The sequence below is a fragment of the Alternaria dauci genome, chromosome 7 (assembly GCF_042100115.1).
Source record: "Alternaria dauci strain A2016 chromosome 7, whole genome shotgun sequence".
Classification (NCBI taxonomy): Eukaryota; Fungi; Ascomycota; class Dothideomycetes; order Pleosporales; family Pleosporaceae; genus Alternaria; species Alternaria dauci.
In genome coordinates, this window is record NC_091278.1 from 930,385 (window position 1) to 952,780 (window position 22,396).

Genomic DNA, 22,396 nt, shown 5'->3' on the forward strand with positions numbered 1-22,396 from the left:
TTCGGAATGGCGACCTCTCTCATGCGTAATCGATCGGCCGATGCTGCGCATCGACTCGTAAGTGATCACAACTGCTGGCTTGTGCGAGAGGCCATAATCTGAACAATTACAGCGTGCGTTCTAGCCAAGTCATTGCCGCGGTTGGTGAGCCGTGCGAAGAGCGACATGGGAGTTTGCTGCCCAACGGACGGACAAGGCCTGAAAACGGACCGCAAATGACAGGAATACGACCGATATGTCACTGCACGCCGCGACCGTTGTGCACATCATCAGCAAGTCATCACAGGTCAGGGTCAAGGGACTTTTTGACTTGGACGATGCCCAACGCACACAAGGAAGAGTGCACGGAGCGCATTGCGAAGTATCAGACCAGGATCCTCACGCGTTTGATAGACCGTTATTATGGAAGCGAAGGTGAGTGGCGTAGCTCAGAATGTCGTGCAGCAGCGAGGCTGTAGAGCGTTAGTAGATGACCCACTGCGGTGTTCGTGGGAAAGCTTGACTGAATGTTCGTTGTGCTGAGTTGTAGATTTTCGTTGAATAGTGCTGCGACTGTGAGTATAGTTGTGGGCAATTCAAACTAATACGTTGGGATTTGTTAGATTTGACCAAGACATTAGCGAAAAGGTTCAAAGATGATCTAAATCCTTGCGTGTTTGTATAGTCGTATTTGTAGATGGAGAACTGTGGTCAGCAATCATTTGCGAAGTCTGGAAATATCGCAGATGAGTCCACAGAGTATCGATTCTGTAAGAGAGCAACGCACAAAGAAGGAATGAATTTATCGACGGCAGTCTGCTAAGGTAGTTGTTTCTCTCTTCGGCTGTCTACTTTGTCATCACACCCAGTTGCCACTTCCTTCACTGCCTCTTCATCCGGTATCCTCTCGAGTTGCATCACCATGAGTGTCTTCTTCACTTCAGTCAACTTGGTCGAGTCAATAGAGAAGGAAAACTCAACTACGCAAGTCTTGCTCTTAAACCCTTACTTCCGTTTTCCATTATGAGCCTCAACAGGCGCGATGCACACCCAACACATGGCCATGCGGGGAAGCACGAACGCATTGTTATTCTGTGCGACTGTGACTCCCACAAGCCATGACTACCTATCGGCTTGCTTACAAGTACGGAACGCGATATTACGAATATCGTGTGCTACCATGAACCTACGCGAAGAACTCTTAATCTTTCGAAAACGTATCTTACCTACAACGCCAATATTTTTCCTCAACTGATCATGGCATGGTAATCGTTTGCATTGTGTAGAAGAGAAGCATCGCATCCTTGACTGCTAAAGGCATGGAAAGAAGAAAGAGCAACCATGTACCGGCACACTTCTGCTCCTCCACGTTCCTCAACATACCTCTATCCCCCCTCCTATCCTTACAACCTCGCAGCGCGATCCTACGACACAACTTACATGTACAGACCCTACTCGTACACTGAACCACGTCGCTGCACTTCCTACTACGAAACATCGTACTCGCGACCCAGTACATCCCATCAGCCTGTACAAACCAACACCTGGAGATACGTTAGACCAGCCCCAGCACCACAGCCTGACAGAATCCCTCGCAAGAGCAGCCTCAAGAAGACGGCGAGCAGACACGTACACTTCGACCTGCCGCCTGCGCAAAGCAGCTCGAGCAGGACGATCCGGATAGCCGAGGAAGAAAGGCAGCGGGAGCGAGAACGCACAAAGGCAAAAGAAAGGGAACGAGAACGGGAACGAGAGCAAGAAAGAGAGCGAGAAAGCAGATACTACACACCACCCGGACCCATGTTACCACAACGCTCACCCCCGGAAAGAATGCCTAGAAAGGACCACTCCTACACCTCAACCTACGAATACGATTCCCAAACCTACCACGAAGAACGCTACCGCCGCACCACCTCACCTCCCCGCATCAACCTACCCAGATCACATTCTACATACACACGCGTACCGCCACAACAGCCTCACCACCAACCCCCATCACCCCAGACCAAATCCCCACCACCCACCCACCCGACCGTGTACATAATAACCTACGCCACAGACCTACTCCGCACCGAATCCGCAACCGCTCACCTCCTCGCCACCCAGGTCCCACACCGCTCACCCCCTATCCCGCATCTCTACACCATCGATGCGCGCGCCGTGCATCCACCGCCTCTGGAACTATGCAAAGAGTACTCTGGGATCAGTAAACGGATACAAGATTTTGTTATGGAAGATGGGGAAGCCAGACGGGCGGCGAGGGAAGCGGTTGAGGAGTTGTTGCGGTTTGGAGAGGAGGCGCAGGAAGAAGAGAGGAGGAGGAGGAGGAGGAGAAAGGGGGGGAGGGATGGTGGGGATTGTGTGGAAGTGAGTATGAGTGTGTGTTGTCATGCGGGGACACATCGGAGTGTTGCTATTGCGGAGAGGATTGCGCAGGTTGTCAAGAGTGAGGTGAGGAGGATGGGGGGTGGAGAGGGTGTTGTGGTGATTTGTCGGCATGTGCATCGTGTCAAGGGGTGGAAGGATCCTTTTTGAAGCACCTTGGTTGGATTTTCTTGCTTGGTGTTGGGAGAACGAGGTTATGATTAGTCTGGAGAGTACAGAGACAAATGTTTTGATTAGAAATGAGTGTATGATACACTAGATTGCTGGAAATTGGAATCTGATATTCATTCTTCTTACACGTTACCCAGTAAAAGCGACATACTCCTCGCTTGCCACGAACCCAGTTCTAGCAGCCAAACACATTGATATGGAACTTTTATCAATATCGTACCTGTCCCTCCCTTCTTCTTTTGTACACTTGGATTCTTCTCGATTCTGCTTCTACGCAGTCTTCTTCTTTCCAATGCTGGTATCAATGCTGCCCAGAACCCACGTAACAGCAAACACAGCAAACATGCCCAGTGTGATGACAATGGGCTTCCTGTACCCAGCTGTCCACGGGTAGTCGTACGTGACAACGAGATCGCGATCTCTGAACTCATCGACGAGGTTGATAGCCGTCAGCTCCAGTGTTGTGCGGCCCAGGGTATCCATAAAGGTCTTGTGGAGGCTGGTCTCGTTGCTGACGATAGGTACGGTGGTGGAGAACTTGACATTGGTAGCACCTTCGGGGAGGATGACGCGGAGGTTTACGCGGCCGTAAGCAATGCCCTCGCTGGAACGGGGGCCCTCGAGGAAAGGCACTTTGAGGGCGTAGGTATCGCCTGTAGCGAGCTTGTGCAGATACGAAGAGAGGTCTGCGTTCCAGCCAACGCGGAAGCTGTACTTCCAGGTTCCGAAGATGGGGTACCGCGGCTTCAATTCCAAAAGTGCTTCTTTCTTGCCTGGGCGGAACTTTGACGTGGAGACGTTGCCAATGTCATCGGTAAAGTAGGGGTCGACGGCGCCGGGGGCAAGAGGCAGGGCTAGGCCCTTGAGGGCGAAGGTAGGCGGGTTGAGGTAGGATTGGCGCTGCCATTCTACGCGCGAGAAGTGGTTCTTGAGGCCTGCGCCTTGGTTGACGAGCCAGTAGCGCTCCTCGGTGGCCAGGTTGCCGCCCCAGTGCGAGACCTCGATGTCGCGCTCGAGCAGTGTGGCGTGTGTGAGGGGCTTGGTGAACTCGTAGCGCACGCTCACGAGTTGCTGGGCGCCGGCGGGGACATTGTTGTAGAGACCGTAGGTGAAGGTAGAGCCCTGCTTCTGGGGATCGGACGTCTGCTCTTCGTTGAGCTCCGAGGGGAGGGTGGTGTAGTCTGGCACATCGCTGTTGGGGAACTTGACCTTGGTGCGCTGCTTCTCAGTGAGATAGGCCGAGGGGGCGTATGCGCTGAAGTCGTACTGCAGGTACTGCTTGTCTGTCTGTGCGAGCTGGGCGGGGACGGGCTTCAGAGATGAGAGGATCGAGTAGGAGATGCTGATGGTCTGCTGCGCCTTGGGGGCGAGGGGCTCGGGGAGATGGATCTTGTAGAACTCGACGGAGCTGCCCTTGTTGTCAGTCCCCACACACGATGTCCACTGCGCCGTGAACCTACCTCGCGGCATCAAAGCCCACCACCTCGACCTTGAAGATGCCCTTCTCAGCCGCCTTCTTGTCTCTTGCTTCGAAGCCGCCAATTTTGGACAGCAGGCTCGACTCGAATGGCAGATAGTATTCCGATTGCGCCTTGTCGTCAATGTTCTCGATTATGACGTTGATGGTTTCCCTCGGGTACGCCTTGTCCAGATTCGTCGTCCGGACCAGGTTCGCATTCTTGAAGACCTGCGGCGGAGTGAATGTGCTGGGCAGCACCTGCTTGGACAGCAGCGGCTGGGAGAGGTTGAGTTCGGCGCTGGCCAGGCTCGAAAGCGCTGCTAGGCAGCTGGTAAAGAGGGAAGACCTCATTGTTGGAACAGCAGCCAAGCTATCCAGTCATGTAGGAGGTCGGGGTCGGGGGAATTGAGGTCGTGGGCGGGTCGGTCAATTCGAGGTTACGCGGCGGATGTGTTGCGTCGTAGGTGTTCTCTTCGGAGTTCCCTGGCACCTCCGCGTCTTGGCACAGACAGCTCGAGCTCCCCCTCTATCTACTGCGCTATCTTGGGAATTCCACCCTCGCACCGCACCATGAGACTCCTAGCACGCTCAATTGGCCGCCCGCGGATAGCTCCAGCTCGTCGTGGAGCAGCAACCGCATCTGGAAGGCGCCACTTGACCAACAATGGCTTCTTCCGTGTCTCGGACGAGGTGCGCGAAGCTCTCCACTCGAAAAAGCCCGTCGTCGCGCTCGAGACGACAATCTACACCCACGGTAGGAGCAGCAAGAGACATGCGCATACGCCCAGCCTGTGCTGATTCACCGCGCAGGCTTCCCCTATCCTGAAAACGTAGCCCTTGCATCCCTCCTCGAAAGCGTAGTCCGCACGAATGGCGGTATCCCAGCCACCATTGGCATCCTCGACGGTGTAGCACGCGTAGGCATGGGCCCCGAAGAGCTGATCAGACTCGCCTCTTCTGCTGGCAAGTCAAACACAATGAAGCTCTCGCGACGAGACCTCGGCTATGTCTGTGGTATGCGACTGGCCGACAAGTCCTTCAATGGAGGCACCACCATCTCCGGCACTATGCTGCTGGCCCATCTCGCTGGAATCAAAATCTTCGGAACAGGTGGTCTCGGTGGAGTCCACCGTGGTGCAGAGTCAAGCATGGACATCTCTGCCGACCTGACCGAGCTTGGGAGAACCCCAGTCACCGTCATCTCCAGTGGCTGCAAGAGTTTCCTCGACATACCACGCACAATTGAGTACCTCGAGACGGAAGGCGTGGGCGTGGGCACCTTTGCCGATGGAAGACAAGGAAACGTAGACTTCCCCGCCTTCTGGTCGAGAGACAGTGGAGTCAAGAGTCCAACGACGATTGCGAATGAGATGGAGGCAGCTGCCGTCATCTGTAAGTTTGTGGCTACCTTCCTTAATCTCTGCTTCTGACATCATACAGACGCCCAACACGCACTTCAAATCTCGTCCGGTCTCCTCTTCGCCAATCCCGTTCCTACCGAGTTCGCTATCCCCAAGGATGAAATGGATGTTATTATTGCCGAGGCTCTGAAACAGGCCGAAGCGTCCAACATATCTGGCAAGGACAACACGCCTTTTGTACTTGCCAAGATCAAGGAACTCAGCAACGGCAAGAGCATACCCGCCAACAGAGCCCTGATTGAATCCAACGTGAAGAGGGCGACCATCGTAGCCCGAGAACTCGCTATCCTCGAAGCGAACCAGGAAGAAGCCCAAGGGTGAGCCAGCACTCTTGTTGCTCCATCGTAGACTGGCGCTGATGTAAGTATACTAGACGGAACTCCTCTTACTTTACTCCCGTTCCGTCCAATCCCTCGTCTGCTGCAACCTCATCGCCCTCTGAGCCTATTTCAACTCCAACCACCTCATTCTCATCTAGCACTGAGCCCCAGAAATACCCCGATGTGGTTGTCGCCGGCGCTCTTGCAGTTGACTTTTCTTGTGATTATGCTCCGTTCAAAGCCTCTGCCGGCCAGACAGATCCACTGCCTCACACCTCAAATCCAGCAGTCATTACTCAGACTCTGGGAGGTGTTGCACACAATATTGCCAAAGCCTCACATTTGCTCGGCTCTTTTGTTCATCTGCATAGTGCTGTTGGTGACGACTTGAGTGGTCGCGCGGCGATTAGCCAACTGCAGCAGGAAGGTATGCCCGTTTCTGGTATCAAAACACTCCCTGCACCGTCTAGAACAGCGCAGTACGTCGCCATCAATAACACGAACAAAGACCTTGCACTCGCCATGGCAGACATGTCCATCTTGGAAACGATCCCCAATGAAACTATCCAACAACTAGCTACCACTATCTTCAACGCTCCAGTCCGGCCTAAAGCCTTCGTTGCAGATGCAAACTGGTCTTCCTCCGTCCTGCATACCTGGCTCCAAGCCGCTCGTCACGCAGATACTACCACCATCTTCGAACCAGTCTCCACAGCCAAGGCACTACGCATCTTCCCATCTACCACCCGTCCATCAGTTTACCCCAAGCCTCTAGCAGACATCACAACGCCCAACACCTACGAACTCACCGCACTCCATGACTTTGCCAGCCAGGCCTCTCTCTTCGAGTCGCCCGAATGGTTCAGCGTCATCGATGCATTGGGTATCCCCAACGGTGGCTTAAGAGTCCCATTAGCCGTCACAGTGGGCGGTGACCTAGTAGACCAAGGCATCCCCCAACAAACCATCAAGCTCCTCCCCTTCTTCCCTACAATCTTGACAAAGCTTGGTCCGCAGGGTGTGCTCATGACGAAGCTTCTAGCCTCTGATGCAAAGGAACTGAGAGAGGATCATGAGCGTCAGTATGTGCTGGCGAGGAATATGTCTTCTGATGGTGCGACTGCGGTTGGTGGTCTCTACGTGAGATTGTTTCCTGTGGAGAAGGTACTCGAACCACATGAGGTAGTTAGTGTGAATGGCATTGGCGATACGTTTTGCGGCGCGTTGGCGTATGGGCTGAGTCGGGAGGAGACGGTGCAGGATGTGGTGGCGTTTGCGCAGAGGGCTGCGGGCGAGAGTTTGAAGAGTAGGGAGGCTGTTAGTCCGGGGTTGAGGGGGTTGAAGATGTAGGTTGTTGGGCTGTGGGTCTTTATTTGGATAAGGGAAATGGAATACGTGTTTGAGAGCCTGCAGATTAGCTATCTCTATTGGTAACCTGGAACGCAGGGCTTGTGAAGATTACAAGGTATGAACCTGCCAAGTTCACCAAGGTAGAGAAAAGCCGGAAGGAAAGGAGATAGCTGTGGAGGCACGTTCATACTAAAACTCGCCCCCACCGCGCTCTTCCCAGGAGGAAACCAGACAGGTTAACTGTGCGGAAAGTCATGGCTCCCCTATTCAGTTGTTTTCTGTGAATGGCGTGCCACTGCTAGTTTGTCTCTGTTGTCAAAGTCAGGATTACTGGTATATGGCCGAGCGGTATGTCAACCACGTTGCGCCACGGTCACTGAGGTTGCACGTCATGGGGAAGAATCGAACACAACCCAAAGCTCGTCTACAGCTATGCAGGGTGGGGGGAGAGCGTTTGATTTTTCCCAACCGAGTGGCTGAGTGCATTGGAGCCATGCAAGCTGCAAGGACAAGAATCTACCAAATCTGCGACCATAACGACCGTTCCCGCTCAATGTTCCCTGCAATAGAACCTCAGCCCATGCTCCAACTATCCGTCAATAGTAAGTTGACAACATACTTACGATCTAACCACAACTGAGATACTCAGCCTTGGTCAGTCCCTGAGCCAGACCTTCGTCGTCCTGTAGCTAATCAAATCTTTCTGTTTCATATTAGGGTCTCTCAACATCTTGGTAGCCTACCATATGTTGTAGCAACAACCCCGCGTTTGCGTAGGACCCTTTAAACGCAGAGAATCCGGTTTCCTCGACCTCCCGAGACCTGTACCCGCCCTCAGTCTCTCGTGTTGTATTGCACAGAAAATCTTCCGGATTTTAATTACTTGATATCAACAACCATGTCCGTTGTTGTCCCTCAGTCATCCCACGCAAGCGGCATAGACGATGAATTAGCTGCGCTTACGCTGCAGCTGGAGGAGCTTGGTGTTTACTCGGATGCTAAGAAAGGAAAGCATCCCATTGATCAACCACCAGACACCGACGTTGCCTACAGCCAATTTCAGGCCGAGTTGCAAGCTTATGAGGACTTTCTTGCAGACCAGAAGCTTGCGCAGAGCATTGGCGCTGCTGTGCACTCCGATGGCATCGTCATTGAGGACCTCACTTCGCAAGACGTTCGAGCTCACGAGGACCGTCGTTTCGCTCTAGAGCTGAGCAACAACGACCCTGAGATCGAGGCTCCACCTCCATCCGTGCACGACCATTTCCGGGGCGAAGTCCACGACTGGATGTCCACTGTGTCCGGTAATATCGCTGCTGCTTCGGTCGTCGAATTCTCAGATGACGAGACGGAAGCTGGACCGTCTATGTCCTATGTGGAACGCCAGGCCGATATTATTAAGAAACTCTCTACGGAATTTAAGTGTTGTACTTGTTACGATCGGTTTCCTCGGGCCTCTATGGTAACGGCAAAATGTGGCGACCGCTACTGTATTGATTGCATGAAGGGCCTGTTCATGCGATCGACGAAAGATCAGGGCCTTTACCCTCCTAGATGTTGCAAGCAACATATTCCGCTGGATCTGATCGCAAGGCACATGAAGCCGGACGAACTGGCTGCCTTTGAGCTGGCGGTTGTGGAATATGCCACCGTAAAGAAGACGTATTGCAGCAATCACGAATGTGCCACATTCATTGTCCCGGATCGTATCGAACCTGGTACGAATCGAGCAGTGTGTCCAAAATGCAATGCAGAAACTTGTGCAATCTGCAACAACGGGTTTCATGCAGGGTCCGACTGCCCAGATGATCCCTCGCTTCGACAGACCCGGGAATTGGCTCGCGAGATGGGTTGGCAAACCTGCAATGCCTGCCATCGAGAAGTAGAGTTGCGTAGTGGCTGCAATCATATTACGTAAGTTCACGTCGCTCCGCAGGTGTGAATGATGCTAATTCATCATAGATGTCCGTGTGGCGCTGAGTTCTGCTACGTCTGTGGCGTACGTTGGAAGGAGTGTCTTTGCTCCACTGCAGACCTTCATCGCATCGTAGAGCGCGCCGAAGAGATTGTAGATCGAGACGCTCCGAACATACTTCCTCAAGAAAGACGCTATCGTGTTGACAGAGTCTTCGCTGAATTGCAAGACAGGCATGAATGCGAGCATTCTCGTCGTTTCCAGCGCATCTTTGATGGAGCACCCAGGAGAGGTTTTCGATGCGAGATGTGCGACGCGCGCCATTACAAGTACATCCTGCAATGTCGCTGGTGCTATGTCAACGTCTGCGAAGATTGTCGTCGCAACCGCATCTGATAACGGCCTTGACCCGTCGGAGGCCACTTCTATCAGATGTCACTTGGCTCTCTACGCTGACATTTCCACTCCTTTGATGTTCACTTCCACAGGAAGTCTCGCTCCCTAGGATATAACAGAAATCCAATATTTTGTCTCCTGAGTTCCATATTGTGTGTCGTTTTCCGTATCGTATCTGCTATGAGCAAACAAGCAATCATACCCTCGTGATCCGGTCTTCCAGGGTACATATTGATGGCCATGATGATGGCGATATTGAAGATATGCGTCGCGCGGACGAAGCCAGACTCAGGCGCGTCGCGGCGGCTTTCAGCTGCTTGAACCTCACAGACCACCCACGACCCAAATGCGCTGGTCGTACGACTGTGGGTAAGTATACCTTCTTATTGCTGATTATGGTGTAGCTGGCAAAGACGTTGTCGTTTCGATTAGGTGCGCGTGAACAACACAGCGGTGCTGGAAGTGATATCACTGACCGAGACGTTAGATCAAAACTGGCTTAGTGTGATGATCTGTCATCATGTAGAGTGCAGGGCCACAGTGTTCCCGCGTCCTACCTTTTTCAGACGCGATACTTGATTCGCATAAGAAGCGGGACGATATTAGAGAGCCTCTTGGACTCTCGTATTCCAGCATGTCGTTTATGCCACACGGTGCTGTGCGGCCAATCACAGGGCGGACTCAAGCTGAACCCCTCATCACCGTCGTATGCCTTCTTTTCCAGTCAATGCTGCTTGACTGGGCCTGAACAACACCCAGAGACTATATCGCTCTAATCTTCATAAATTCATTGATTCCCTGAGCACTTCACTGTTCTACATTCAGAAAAGGTACAAGCGCCAACGTCCAGCTTCCGCGTCAGCATCTTCAAGTGCCCGCATGTCCCATGTTCCTTACGCGTTCTAGTAGATAATGCCAACCAAGACACCCTTCGTTCGAGTATACGAGCCATCAACCGATTACCAAAATGGTCTTCACGTAGTATGTGTTGTATCGTCATCTCATAGACGACCGTCATCTGACAGAAACTACAGTTCCTGACAACTATCGACCCTGGCCTTGACTGGGAACCAGCGCGAACTGTAGGCTCACACCTCTGGTACAAAGTCTACGCCGATGTGACACCAGAAACATGCTACGTATTAGACGACGGTAATGGACGCGTGGTGGGTTACTGTATCGGCGCGGTGGACACAACGTCTTTCGCGCAGCGCTGGCGCGACGTGTTCACTCCGACTATAGACCCAAAGCTTGTACCACATCCAAGCACTCAGACCGGCGATCCACAGATGGAAAGAGAGGATATCAAGCACTTCCGAAAGGCCGTGTATGAGGCGGACTGCAGTATGCTGCAGCCATGGCCGCAGATGTTGGAACGATACCCGGCGCATCTCCATATTGACATTTTGCCAGAGTATCAGAGAAAAGGGTGGGGTTCAGTTCTCATACACAACTTTCTGGGTACTGCGAAGAGCTTGGGTGCCGTGGGAGCACATCTTGACATGGTGCAGTCGAATACAAGCGCAAGAGCTTTCTACGAAAGAGTTGGGTTTCGGATCTGTCCACAAGTATTGGACGACGGCGCGAGTGGTCAGCCTGGTGTTAACGGCATCGTGGTCACACTTGTGATGAGTTTCTGACTTTGCCGAATTCCATCAGAGATACTGCCTTCCTTTTATGCTTGACAATTAATTCGGATTATCCTCATGATGTCGCAATATCTGAGTCGGTCTACAGCTGCTCGTGACGCGCTGGCAAAGTCGTTAATGTTGTGAACGACACAGTCTTCACGTGGCGGCTTTTGCGCTTCTCGCTTGTTGCTGACCGCTAGAGCACCTCGAGGCACACGTAAGACTCAATACTATGTGAGGCACTGTATCTTAGCTTCTGCGAAATACGACAATTGTCTCTGATTCAGATGTTCGACACGTTGGAAGATACCTGTACAAATGCCAGCGGCGGCTGTCATCAACTTTTGTGATAAAACCTCACTACCTGGGTATATAAAGCCTCCCTCTAGCCGCTGCTGTATCAGCCAGATACCCACAGTCACAAATCACAGAACTAGATCATAGTCTACGCTATGCCACATTCAACCCATCATGACATCTGTGAGTCCAACGTTCCCGATAATGCCCCAGCTATACAGGAGAGCTCATCCGGATCCAAGTGGTTCGGTAATTTACACAAAAAGAAAGAATATCAATCATCGCAAAACTTTTTTGCCTTGAATCCACAGGACCCATACGAGCTTGGTGGTACACCCGTTGAACAGCGTCAAAATGCCATGTCGGCTTCAGAGGATATCTCAGAGCCGTATCAATACCTTTTGGAAACCACAAAAGGCCTAATAACCGCTCTGCAAAGGCACAACTATGCTTACTGGATCTGCCGCCAGACCGAAGACTGGCCGGGAACGCAGGACATCCAATTAGTGACGGCAGCTCAACAGACTCTAGCAAAGTCTCCTCCTGCCACAAAACCAGACCCTCTTTCTTTCGATGATTTCCTTCAGCTACTCGATGACGAAGGGCTAACGTGGCTTCTGGCATATGTAAACCAACTAGACAGCATGGCTGATTATGCTGTCGCACCCACCGCCGATCCAAACAAGAAACGTTGCAAAGTTGGGCGACCGAGGGGTAAGATCCTGAAAGAAGCCCAGAATGATGATTTGGTAAAAAGGTTGTGCTGTTTACACAAGGATGAAGAAGGCTTCTATATACAGGTCGAGCTCCATGATCGAGATCCTTGGACGTGCTGGCCGCCGAATGCGGACGAGGATGTGGAAGTGATTGTGAAGTGAGATACGGTATGCGCGCCACTTTTTGTTCCATGAGAGTATGTAGTGTAGAGATCTCCTGAATTATCAATATGCGTCGGCCGCTGATGACATCGCTGTCTGTTTGTCTCGTCATGACATCGCCACCATGCTTCTCGCAGTCCTGCTTGACTTCGTGTGTTCCCTGCACGACATGCTCATCATAGTCTACTGAAATTGAAAACACATTTGTATTACAAAGCAAACGCATGTACACCAAAACAAATCTATATCATGTCCAACGCTCAGTGCCAAATCGCACCCGGTTTTCCCTCCCAACTCCATCTCATCCACTATTTATCTGCAAAATCCGGGACATACCACTTCATCTCCTCTTCGTCCCTCGGCGAGCGAGGTCCATCTTCCCAGACATCATCGAAGACTTCGACAACCGGACCGCCGCGCGCCTCGTTCTCTGCATTCCCTGTGTCCTGAGTACTAACAGCATTGCTACCTCCTTGCTGATGCCCCTGAGATGTGCTTTGTAATGTTGCAGAGCCGGATGACGATGTGGGATTGGCCGAAGTCGGTGCGTTCGAAGCTACTTCGGCAATAGCAGGCGTATTTTGATTGGTAGCTGGTGTTGTCCTGGTGCTAGTCGTGCTGTCGTCATGAGAAACGTCTTGGGCACGGGGATGAGCGGAGCTACCGCCATGGCTGTCCGGATGTTGATTGATACATCGTGTTGGTTCTCGGTTAGATGGCTGAGGCATTTTGGTGCTTTATTCGGTCGTCGGAATGCTGTTTGAGTGCGATTTCTGGATAATCAGTGTCCTATGGGACTGGTAGGAAAGGCTACTGTATGTGTGAAAATTTGTAGAGACGACAAAAGAGATACCTTCTTCGACTTTTATGCTACTATCACATCTGTGTCTTAGACATAGCTTCAAGAATGAAAGCATTCGACGTGCCATTTTGAGATGAAGTGTCTCAATCCCAACTGTCTGGATGACTCAACAACATCCGCAGCACTCAAACAAGACACCGACATAGAACTTCGTTCACCTTTCCCACTGAATGAGCTCTCATCTCGCCAGTCCCTTCGGCCCCGCCCACTCGCCTTTGACGTGATACTTCCCATACACCCACGGGAAAAAGTCCTTCTTCAACCAATAGAAAGCCTTCCTTGGAACGCCCTGATCAATACCTAGCAGACGATTAAACGTCTCCTTGGGCACACCACCATACTTGAACTCAGCAAGCATGACTTCCTTCTGTCCAGTAAGCAACGGGCAAGACGTATACCCATCGTAGCTAGCTTCCAGTGGCTTGTTGGCCATCGCAGAAAGCAAGTTAGACACCAAAACGGGCGCTTCAGCAGTGATGGCAGCGACAGTCTTGGAGGTGGGCAACGAGGATGCGTCACCGATGGACCAAACGTTGGGGTACTTGGTATGTTGAGTTGTGGAATCAGAAACGGAGACGTAACCCGCTTCGTTGGCCAAGGGGCTGGACTTAACGAAAGACCAAGGTACGTTCTTGGGTGCAACGTGCAGGAAGTCAAAGTGCTTCTTGACGGGTTCGGAGTTTGCAACGTTGAAGGTGGCTGTGTTTCCGGAGATGGAGGTTAGGTCGTGTTGGAAGAGGCCCTCCACGCCGCGTTCTACGCGGAGTTTTTCTAGGGCTGCTGCGCTGGAGGAAGTCAGTACATCCCTTCCACACTAAATTGGAATGTAAACCTACTATTTTGGTACACCGAACATGGAAGGTAGACCCGTAGCAAAGCTGATGTTGATATCCGACGGGTACAGTCCAGCATTCTTCCAGTAGTCCAACGCCAGCCACATGATCTTCTGCGGCGCTCCAGCACACTTTACCACACCGGCTGGTTGCGTAAAGACTGCAGCACCCTTCTTGAACTTCTTCACATTCTCATACGCCTTGTCGCAATACTCGTAGTCGTAAATACTACTCACCATGGCATCCTTCTCGTTCAACGCCTCTTTCAAGCCCTTCACGCTACCATAGTCAAGCGTAATACCAGGCACAACAACCAACTGCTCGTATGAGATCTTCTCGCCAGTGCCAGTGGTAATATAGTTCTCCTCTGGTGCGAAGTTTCCCACGGAGGTATTGTAAAATTTGAATTTAGGGTCCATGAGATCCTTCATCGGACGGCGCAGGTCCTCCTTCTTTTTCAGACCACCTCCGACGAGCGTCCATCCAGGCTGGTAGTGGTGCCATTGCGCAGGATCGACAACAGCAATATCGTCTTGTGAGAAGTTTCCTTTGCGGAGGAGCTGGTGTGAGAGAGATATGCCTGCCGAACCGCCGCCAATAACGACAATCTTGTGGTTGCGTGTCGCAGTTTGCACTGGTGCCACGGTAGCCAGACCGCGAGCAGATTGTTGGAATGCGGGTCGCGTGATCTTGGAATATGTGGCGGCCATCTGTGGTCCGCTGTTTCGAGCTAGTGCGGACATGGTGTCGACTTTCGGCGACAGTCCGTGATGGCTAGAAAGGTAAAGGAAAAGTGGATGTAGAGACAGACAGAGAGCCGACGCGATGAAGCGTGTAGTGATTCCGATACCTCCGACTAAACATTTTATGCCATGTGGGTCGCAGACTAGGGACTGATGAACGGCCAATGAGCGAGGTGAAAATGGCACTAGCGCGATCACGACATCGCCAAAGAGCAAGACTGCAGTCACTGCAAGACATCTCACATGGAACATGGAAATGTACACAATTTTACATTAAATTGGTTGGACCATGAAACTATTTAACAGATATCCTAGCCCATTGGATATTTACAAGCGCGACAAACCAGCAATCTCCCGTGGAGCGTGGTAGTTGGGGACCTTCATGTCCAAAGCGCTGCCGCTGTAGCCCAAGTCCTCAGCCGTAAGCACTGCACACTTCTCTCCAATGAGGAGCGCAGTCGAGTATGTGTTGCAACCGACGTTGTCGGGGCAGATGGACAGATCGGCGACCTTGAGACCCTTGACGCCGTGGACGTTGAGGCGCTCGTCAAGGACTCCGTGCTTGACGATGGAGTTGCCGTTCTTGGGAGCCATGGAACAGGTACCAAGAGAGTGCCAGGTAGTTTCAACGTGACCTGTAGTATGTTAGTGAATGATTGGTAAGTTATCAAGAGGTAGAACGTACGCTTGACCCAGTCCTCAATGTGCTTGATATCCTCGTTGGAGTATTGGAGATCCTCATGAATCTCCTGGCAGTTTGAGTTCAAGAAGTTGGGCTCGGGAGCGCGGCCCTTCTTGACTGGAGAAGTCCAAGATCCGTGCTGAATACCAGCTGAGAGGTTACCAGGGAGAGCGTACTGGTTGGTAGTGGTAAGGTCGAGGTCATTGGCACGGGCTGGACTGTCATAGGCGTAGAAGGGATGCATAGCCTGCACCTCACCGGCGTAAGCGTCCATGCGGCGGGCAGTCTCGCGAGACTTGATGTAAGCCCAGACCATAGGAGCCATGTCGCGCTTGTCGTTCATGAAACCAGCGTCAAAGTCGGGTGCCTCGTATGGGTTGGGAGAGACAATGTGTGTAGAGCCACGCGAGAATGGGTACTCGAGGAAGTGGAACATGGTGAAGAACTTGCCCGGTGGCATAACCATGTGGTCACCATACCAACCAGCAATGACCGAGTAATGCATAACAGGCTTGTCGGGCTTGTTCTTGAAGTAAGAATCCCAGCCGGAGCGGAACTCCTTGCATGGCCAGCTGTCCATCATGTTCAGTTCTTCCTCGGTGGGTCGGATCTTAACACCAGCCTCGATACCATTGGTAGCGAGTGGACCAGTGCCGTTGATGTTCCATTGATTGAAGACCTGCTCCTGGACCTTGGGGTCACCACGAACGAAGTCATCGAACGACTCAACGTGAGGCTTAGCCCGGTAGGTGGCAAACGTCAAGTAGTGGTCCTGGAAGTTGAGACCAACACCAGGAAGATCGACAAGAGGCTTGACGCCGGCCTTGCGGAGCTTCTCTGGGTCACCGATACCAGAGCGCTGAAGGATGAGTGGAGAGCTGAGAGTACCGCCAGAAACAATAATCTGCTTGCGGGCCCTGATGATCCGGGACCGTTGCTGCTCGGCATGGAGAGGCTTGGTTGGGACAACCTTGACGCCAACAGCGCGGTCGCCCTCGAGAATGACCTTGTCGATTTTGTTGCTAGTAAGGAGGTGCAGGTTCTGGTGAACGGCGCGAGTGCTGTGAACGTAACCGTGAGCGGAGTCAGATCGACGTCCAGTGTCGCGGTTGATCCACTTGAGCCAGTGCTCAGCACCGTGCCCGGTGGTCAAGTCCTGGAGATCGTCGGTGGTCGGAATGCCCTGAGTTTCAGTGGCGCGCAGGAAGTCCTCCTTGATCGGGTAGGTGTAGTTGCCAAAGGAAACCTTGATGGGTCCCTCAAATCCGTGAATTTCACGGTTATTGCAGGCGCGCTGGTAGGTCTCGTGCTTCTTCATCAAGGGAATGAGCTCCTTGGTGGTCCATCCCTTGGCTTGGAAGTCATCGTAGTCGGAAGCCGAGGCACGGGTATACATCTAGAACACAGTCAGTGTCGTTCATCTGTGATTTGAGCTGGAGAGAATTACCATGAAGTTGATGGAAGATCCACCTCCGAGGATGTGTGCCACAGGCACAACAGCTCGGCGGCCATCGAGCCACTCCGAGGGACGAGAGTAGTAGAAGGTGGCAGTCTTGCTGTCCAACTTCATATTCCTCGGGTAGATACCCGGACGGAAAACCCATGGGTTGTTGAGGTTGTTCTCTCCAGCCTCAATCAAGAGGACCTGGAGATTGTGGTCGAGATTGGCGAGACGTCCAGCCACGACACAACCACACGAACCACCTCCGCACACAATGATGTCGACCTCATCTGGAATCGTCATCTTGAATGCTTGCTGTAAAGTAAAGATATGATTGTAACGATGCTGTGTGGTTGTTGAATCGTTGACCGCAGGAGAGCAAGTCAACTGGGCATGATGCTCTTCTCAGTTGGGGACACGATGTCTATTTAAACTGTTCAGACCCCGCATCTCCAGGATCTTCGGCTTCAAGGAGGGTCCGCCATCCAGGCTGTGCCACTACGCACTTCCCATCAGCCGTTGATTCCAATAGCAGCACAATGCATGCATAGAGGAGGGGACATGTACCATCTGGCCAGGCTTTCGGGCTAAAAAGGCTTAGCTGCTGGTTAAGACCCAACATCATAAGACCGCCAGGGTCGCCGTCAAGGCCATTCAACGCAGAGCATCATGTTAGACTTGCGGATCCGCAAGGTAGGTCGCGTCTCTGCCGGAATTCCACAGGGTAGATTCGCATGCGGCGATTGGTCCCCGTGCTCGCGCAAGGGTACCAACCGTCCCGACGGGCCTGGATAAAGGCTGGACTGGGGTAGACGCTGTAGTCGTCGCATGTTTGCTAGTTGGGTGCGGAGAAACATCACATCCAGTAAGAAAGCATGCTCAGTTGCGTATGCAGACCCACTCATGGGGTAAGCATTGCGGACCCGGAGCTCAGAGGCCGGTATAGTGTCCTCAGGCGTTGAGCACCAGCGTACCACGTATTGACAGAAATGAATAAGGCATTTGGCGGGTCTGAATGAGAAGCGATTGATGAGATGGAAATTAGCATTGGAGAGATGAATAGAAAATGCTGACCGCGATACTTTGGCGCATATCGCTCAATTGCGAAACAGATTCAAACACTCTATGCCATGCTTGCCAGGGCTCGAAGTACCTCCTGACATGGTAGCTCTGGCACCCATGCAGCTGCGGCAAGCGGCCTTAGCTGCATCTCTCTGCGGGGGTCGTGCGGCGCTGACGTCCTGCCCATAGCACGTCTCTCGTGGAAGAATGCGGATGTGGGGTGCAGTAGTCGTTGTGCTTCACGTTGAGAGGAGGTCAGAACTTGGCATTGAGGCTAGTGCCAGTAAGTGCGGGGTTAGCTCCGCCTCGAACCACGGAAGAACGGCAGACCAGTCGTTTCAATGGTCGAATGTGGGATTGGCATGGCTTCCTGCTGAACACTCCCTGTTAATTGGAATAGACTATATCGACTGTGAGACGGCCGCGAGCCGCAAACCAAAAGGCACCCCCAATCTTACGATGTCACTCTGTTCTCGAGGGTCGCTAAGCCCAGTAAACTGTAAAGCTCAGCGATCACATTCCAGATCGGAAGATGAACAGCAAGATGAACGTGTCCTACCGGATCACACTCAGCAGTAGCTTCATTAGGAAAGCACAGATATTTGGCGGTCTTAGAACTTGCCCAGATCAGCAGACTACTGCGCAGGTTCCTTTTTTGAGGCTGTACGAGGCTGCGCGCGACGCGCCATCGTGCGACTGACTCGTCATGAATGCATGAGCTGGAGCTGGAGCTTGTGTGGAGATTCCCATGGGAGACACTGATCGGATGATTTCCGCATTGTAAAAGCGAAGTTTGCACCCCAAAGGAGAGGCTGATGTCCACGTTGCATTCTTGTTGTCCTTGGCTTCGGGGCGCAGAGCCCGCCAGTCAGCGCCAGCTTCGCCCTGGGCTGATCCGAGCGGTCCTTCTCCAAAGTTACCTAATCTCCGGCACTGTCTCGATCCAGGAGCCAACTCTGCATCGGATATCGACGATGGTATCTCTAAGCAATATCAAATTACTGCTGTACCTGGCAACGCCATCGGCTGTTGTCGTGGATTATTGTGTATTGACATGCGGATCCGATGAACTCTACGCCGCTTGAAACTGAAATTGAAACTGATCTGTAGAAGGTCCGAAAGTCTAGGGATACATGATGCGTCTACTCCTCATGATACCGATCGTGATCTGGGTATTGCTTTTCCATGGTCCAATATGCCCCGTAACGCCGAAGATACATGTTCAAAAAGAGGGGAGAATGGAGACCCAAGACGCCGTAAATGCCGAACATGTCACTGAGAAGCGGATCACAGCGGAAACACTCAGATGATCTCGTGCCTCTCCCAGCCAGTAGGCTTCATATGCGCAAGGTCCTTCGTCGGATGAGGCTCCTCTGGGTTTCGGTACTCGCTCACATATGGGTTAGGGTCTTCCTTTTGGTCGAGGTTACCGAATGTGTGATTGACTTCTCGATGCTTGGACTCATCCGCGCGAACTAGGATTGCGTTAGTGGGATGTGTTGCATGAAGGGATCAGGGGTATACGCACTATAGAGGAGCAGATCTCGCATTGTGCGGTGGCCTTCGGGCATCTGCCAGTAGTCTACCGCGATGTCGGGCGCCTCCATTTTCTCCCACTTTGGCAGGCGGCCTGCATCAAGGTCCTCGATCTGGCGGGTGTATGTGATGACGGCTTCCTCTTCGAGATATCCTACGAATCGGTGGACGGTACGAGGGCTCAGGAGATAGGCGAAGAATAAAGCATTGCACCAAACTCCTTGTGCACCCAATACCATCAGACGCATGAAGCGTCCTGGCCGTTGCATCTTGAGAAAGACGAGAAGATGCATTCGTTCATTGTAGCTCTCTTCCAGTAAGGATTCGATCCTGGTGAGCAGTGCGTCAGCGACATGTCATTGTACCAACAAGCGAGAACACATACCATCCGTTGTCGCGCTTCATGCGTCTCATGGAGTGCAAATGTCGAAGCATGCCCGCTACCATGCCGGGTACACCGGCAACACTCTCCAAGAAGACGTTCCGAATCAGATATTTTTCTTCGGTCATAGCAAAAGCCTTTCGCTTGGCCAGTGGGTCTTTGGCATCCACGTCCACAGCCTTCTGATGCTTGTATCCAGTTGCTTTATCGAGACCCCAGCGCAGAATCTTGACGGCGATGAGGGCGACCTTGTCGGACATGGTCTTCGCTTCGCGGTGGGCAACTGTGACTTGGTTCATCTGCTCTTCGGTGTATACTGATTGCTGTTAGCTGGACATAAGGCATTACATGTTCGGCGGGTGCGTACCTGGATGCGGCCATGCTGCATGTGTCTTGCGAACCTTCTCTGTCGGGTGCTTCTCGAAGAACTCCTTGATCTTTGCTCCACCGTTAGGCGAGGAAGTAAAGTGCCTCTGGCCAACTTGCGATTGGAAGTGCTGTACCGCGACGAAGGTAGGTCGAAAGCCGGCATTATAGCTCTGGAAAGATTTGATGAGCTGAGCCGTAGCCCGCTTCGAGGTTGTTGATCCCCGTGTTGCTGCTCTGGTGGAGATCATCTGCGGTTATAGAGGCGCGTATATATCTAAGGTGTTGTTGGGTGTAAGGTGTGTTGTCAACTACAATGGTAAGTGCTGATGGTTAGCATGAGGCAAGATTGAGGCACACGTTCGTCCTTTATATCAAACAAGACATGACGCTGACAACTAAAAAAAGACATTCACGCGGTACTCGTGTCTGCCCGGCACGCTCTGTCATCGGGGTGCAGTAGGAACGTGCATGAGATGCCGCCGCTACACCGCGCCATACCCATCCTACGGCAGACTCGGCGAGCAAATAGGCTTCCTGTGAGAGGCTGGAGATGTCAGCAAGTTGTCGAGAATGGGCGTGTGCGGTCGCGTGCAAAGACGAGTTTGCGACGGCTGGACGATGTGGTGATTCAGCTGGCGGGAGGAATCGGGATAGCTCCGCCAAGACATTGCACCTACCCCTGTCAGATGCTCAAAGAAGGCTACTATGACACAGAAAAAAAAGGTTGGCATTCATTGGACACACTATGTGAAGACTCAGTGAGTTGCATCCGTAGTGGTACGATAAGGCAGAGTTATCTGGTTGGGGCATGTGGTCACTGATTCCGGAAGATGCTCGTCGGAGTCGGGATCTCGTCGTTTCGTTGTTCGCCGGCAGACCCACTCTATACTGTAAGGCTGGTAGCGCAACATTGGAACGCCTCCAACATGATGGAATCCTTTCACCTGCACCTCCAGGCTGATTTTCGTATTTGAATGCACAGTCAGCCTAGGACAAGGGACTACTTTGTGGTTGCCATTCCAATGAGGGCGGAACAGTACTATATCAGAAAAGACATTGCGTTTCCACTCTTCGATCACGACTTTCACCAAACCCCGAAGGCGTCTAGGCTTCATCGTCGGACTAGTGACAGGCTCTTGCTTCACCTGGGATGAAAAATTGCTAGCACCACACCAATGACAAACCGAGAGAGCCCGAACGGTCTGCCGTTCCATCGGCAAGGGTCGATCAAGGGTCTTTACGACAAGTCACCAAGAGGCGTTTGAGCAAGTATTCTCGTCAGCGTACGACGTGTATCACTAGCTTGGCCAGAGCTTAGTCACGATGATTGAATAGCTTGGAACCTCAAGCCCAAATCTGCATTTGACACTTTTTGGTACATATATCATATGGTCCATTACATGTCATGCCTCATCGTAGCATCTATCTGGGCTGTGGCAGCACGTGGAGAGATGAGTGGTTGACGAATATTTACGCTCGCAGCTCACGTCAATGTCCCCACGCCTGTGTCCATCCCGATCCTTTTGGGGGCTGTGTGCAGGCTATTGGACGTTGAAGCTGCTTTCGCCATCCTTGCTGGAGATATCCGAATGGTCCACCTTTGAGACTGATGCTGCCGATGGCCCCTTGTGCAGATGCTGGATGAACTGGTTGATCTTTTCTTCACTGCCCTGAGCTTCGCCCTGGACCTGTTCTGTGTGAGCCGTGATGGGGTTCAAGTACGACGCAAGTACGCACACTTCCATCCGATGCATTGGTGACGAAGCCAGTGACGCCGATGCTCTTGGCTTGCTTTTGCGTGAAAGAGCGGAAGTTGACGCCCTGGACCCGGCCTTCGACCTTGTACTGGATCTGTGCCTAGATGAGCTTTGCCACTAGCAACTTGGGCGGACAACGCACTCGCTTGGTGGACATTCTGGTTGTGGTTGCGAAGAAGCGCCTCATGTGCCTAGGTCTGTTACGCGAGGGAGTGTCTGGTTAGACGGCGTTCATGCAATAGCCTGGGTCTCATTTAATGAGTTGATGCTCCTGCAGGGCATGCGACGTCATCGCGATTGCGAAAAGTACACGCCACTCCGGGAAGGCATCCTGGGCGAGCTTTCACCTGGGGGGTGCGGGGCCAGAAGCAAGCGCCTAGTCGGGCGGGAGACATCCAGAGCCGCAGAGGAGAATTTCCTTTTGGACACATAAGCAACTCTGGACGATTGTCGCAACGACGATGCGTTCACGGCTCCACGGAAATTGCGTCGGGGAGGGAGCTCAGGGCGCTAGTCACGCGTTTCGG

General features: G+C 52.4%; 7 protein-coding genes across 7 annotated transcripts; 2 read left to right on the top strand and 5 right to left on the bottom strand.

Moving 5' to 3' along the window:
• Positions 1-2,585: 2,585 nt before the first annotated feature.
• Positions 2,586-4,424, bottom strand: ACET3X_007476 (uncharacterized protein). The gene is made up of 2 exons (XM_069453626.1): positions 3,996-4,424; positions 2,586-3,943 (listed from the first exon to the last, which is right to left on the bottom strand). The coding sequence occupies exons 1-2, from the start codon at positions 4,343-4,345 to the stop codon at positions 2,806-2,808; spliced, it is 1,488 nt and encodes a 495-aa protein (XP_069304639.1). The 5' UTR covers positions 4,346-4,424; the 3' UTR covers positions 2,586-2,805.
• A 140-nt stretch (positions 4,425-4,564) lies between these two features.
• Positions 4,565-7,085, top strand: ACET3X_007477 (uncharacterized protein; the record flags this gene model as incomplete). Its single annotated transcript, XM_069453627.1, has 4 exons — positions 4,565-4,748; positions 4,805-5,386; positions 5,435-5,732; positions 5,789-7,085. The coding sequence occupies 4 exons, from the start codon at positions 4,565-4,567 to the stop codon at positions 7,083-7,085; spliced, it is 2,361 nt and encodes a 786-aa protein (XP_069304640.1).
• An 898-nt stretch (positions 7,086-7,983) lies between these two features.
• Positions 7,984-9,136, top strand: ACET3X_007478 (uncharacterized protein; the record flags this gene model as incomplete). Its single annotated transcript, XM_069453628.1, has 2 exons — positions 7,984-8,512; positions 9,048-9,136. 2 exons carry the CDS (start codon positions 7,984-7,986, stop codon positions 9,134-9,136), a joined length of 618 nt encoding a protein of 205 aa, XP_069304641.1.
• A 3,928-nt stretch (positions 9,137-13,064) lies between these two features.
• Positions 13,065-14,729, bottom strand: ACET3X_007479 (uncharacterized protein). Its single transcript, XM_069453629.1, has 2 exons — positions 13,901-14,729; positions 13,065-13,849 (listed from the first exon to the last, which is right to left on the bottom strand). Exons 1-2 carry the CDS (start codon positions 14,638-14,640, stop codon positions 13,243-13,245), a joined length of 1,347 nt encoding a protein of 448 aa, XP_069304642.1. The 5' UTR covers positions 14,641-14,729; the 3' UTR covers positions 13,065-13,242.
• A 238-nt stretch (positions 14,730-14,967) lies between these two features.
• ACET3X_007480 (uncharacterized protein) lies at positions 14,968-17,066 on the bottom strand (the record flags this gene model as incomplete). The annotated part of the gene is made up of 3 exons (XM_069453630.1): positions 14,968-15,275; positions 15,326-16,718; positions 16,770-17,066. 3 exons carry the CDS (start codon positions 17,064-17,066, stop codon positions 14,968-14,970), a joined length of 1,998 nt encoding a protein of 665 aa, XP_069304643.1.
• A 2,061-nt stretch (positions 17,067-19,127) lies between these two features.
• Positions 19,128-20,614, bottom strand: ACET3X_007481 (uncharacterized protein; the record flags this gene model as incomplete). The annotated part of the gene is made up of 6 exons (XM_069453632.1): positions 19,128-19,300; positions 19,354-19,691; positions 19,747-20,059; positions 20,111-20,180; positions 20,230-20,240; positions 20,611-20,614. The coding sequence occupies 6 exons, from the start codon at positions 20,612-20,614 to the stop codon at positions 19,128-19,130; spliced, it is 909 nt and encodes a 302-aa protein (XP_069304644.1).
• Positions 20,615-21,653: 1,039 nt separating this feature from the next.
• ACET3X_007482 (uncharacterized protein) lies at positions 21,654-22,026 on the bottom strand (the record flags this gene model as incomplete). Its single annotated transcript, XM_069453633.1, has 3 exons — positions 21,654-21,800; positions 21,850-21,963; positions 22,012-22,026. 3 exons carry the CDS (start codon positions 22,024-22,026, stop codon positions 21,654-21,656), a joined length of 276 nt encoding a protein of 91 aa, XP_069304645.1.
• Positions 22,027-22,396: the final 370 nt, after the last annotated feature.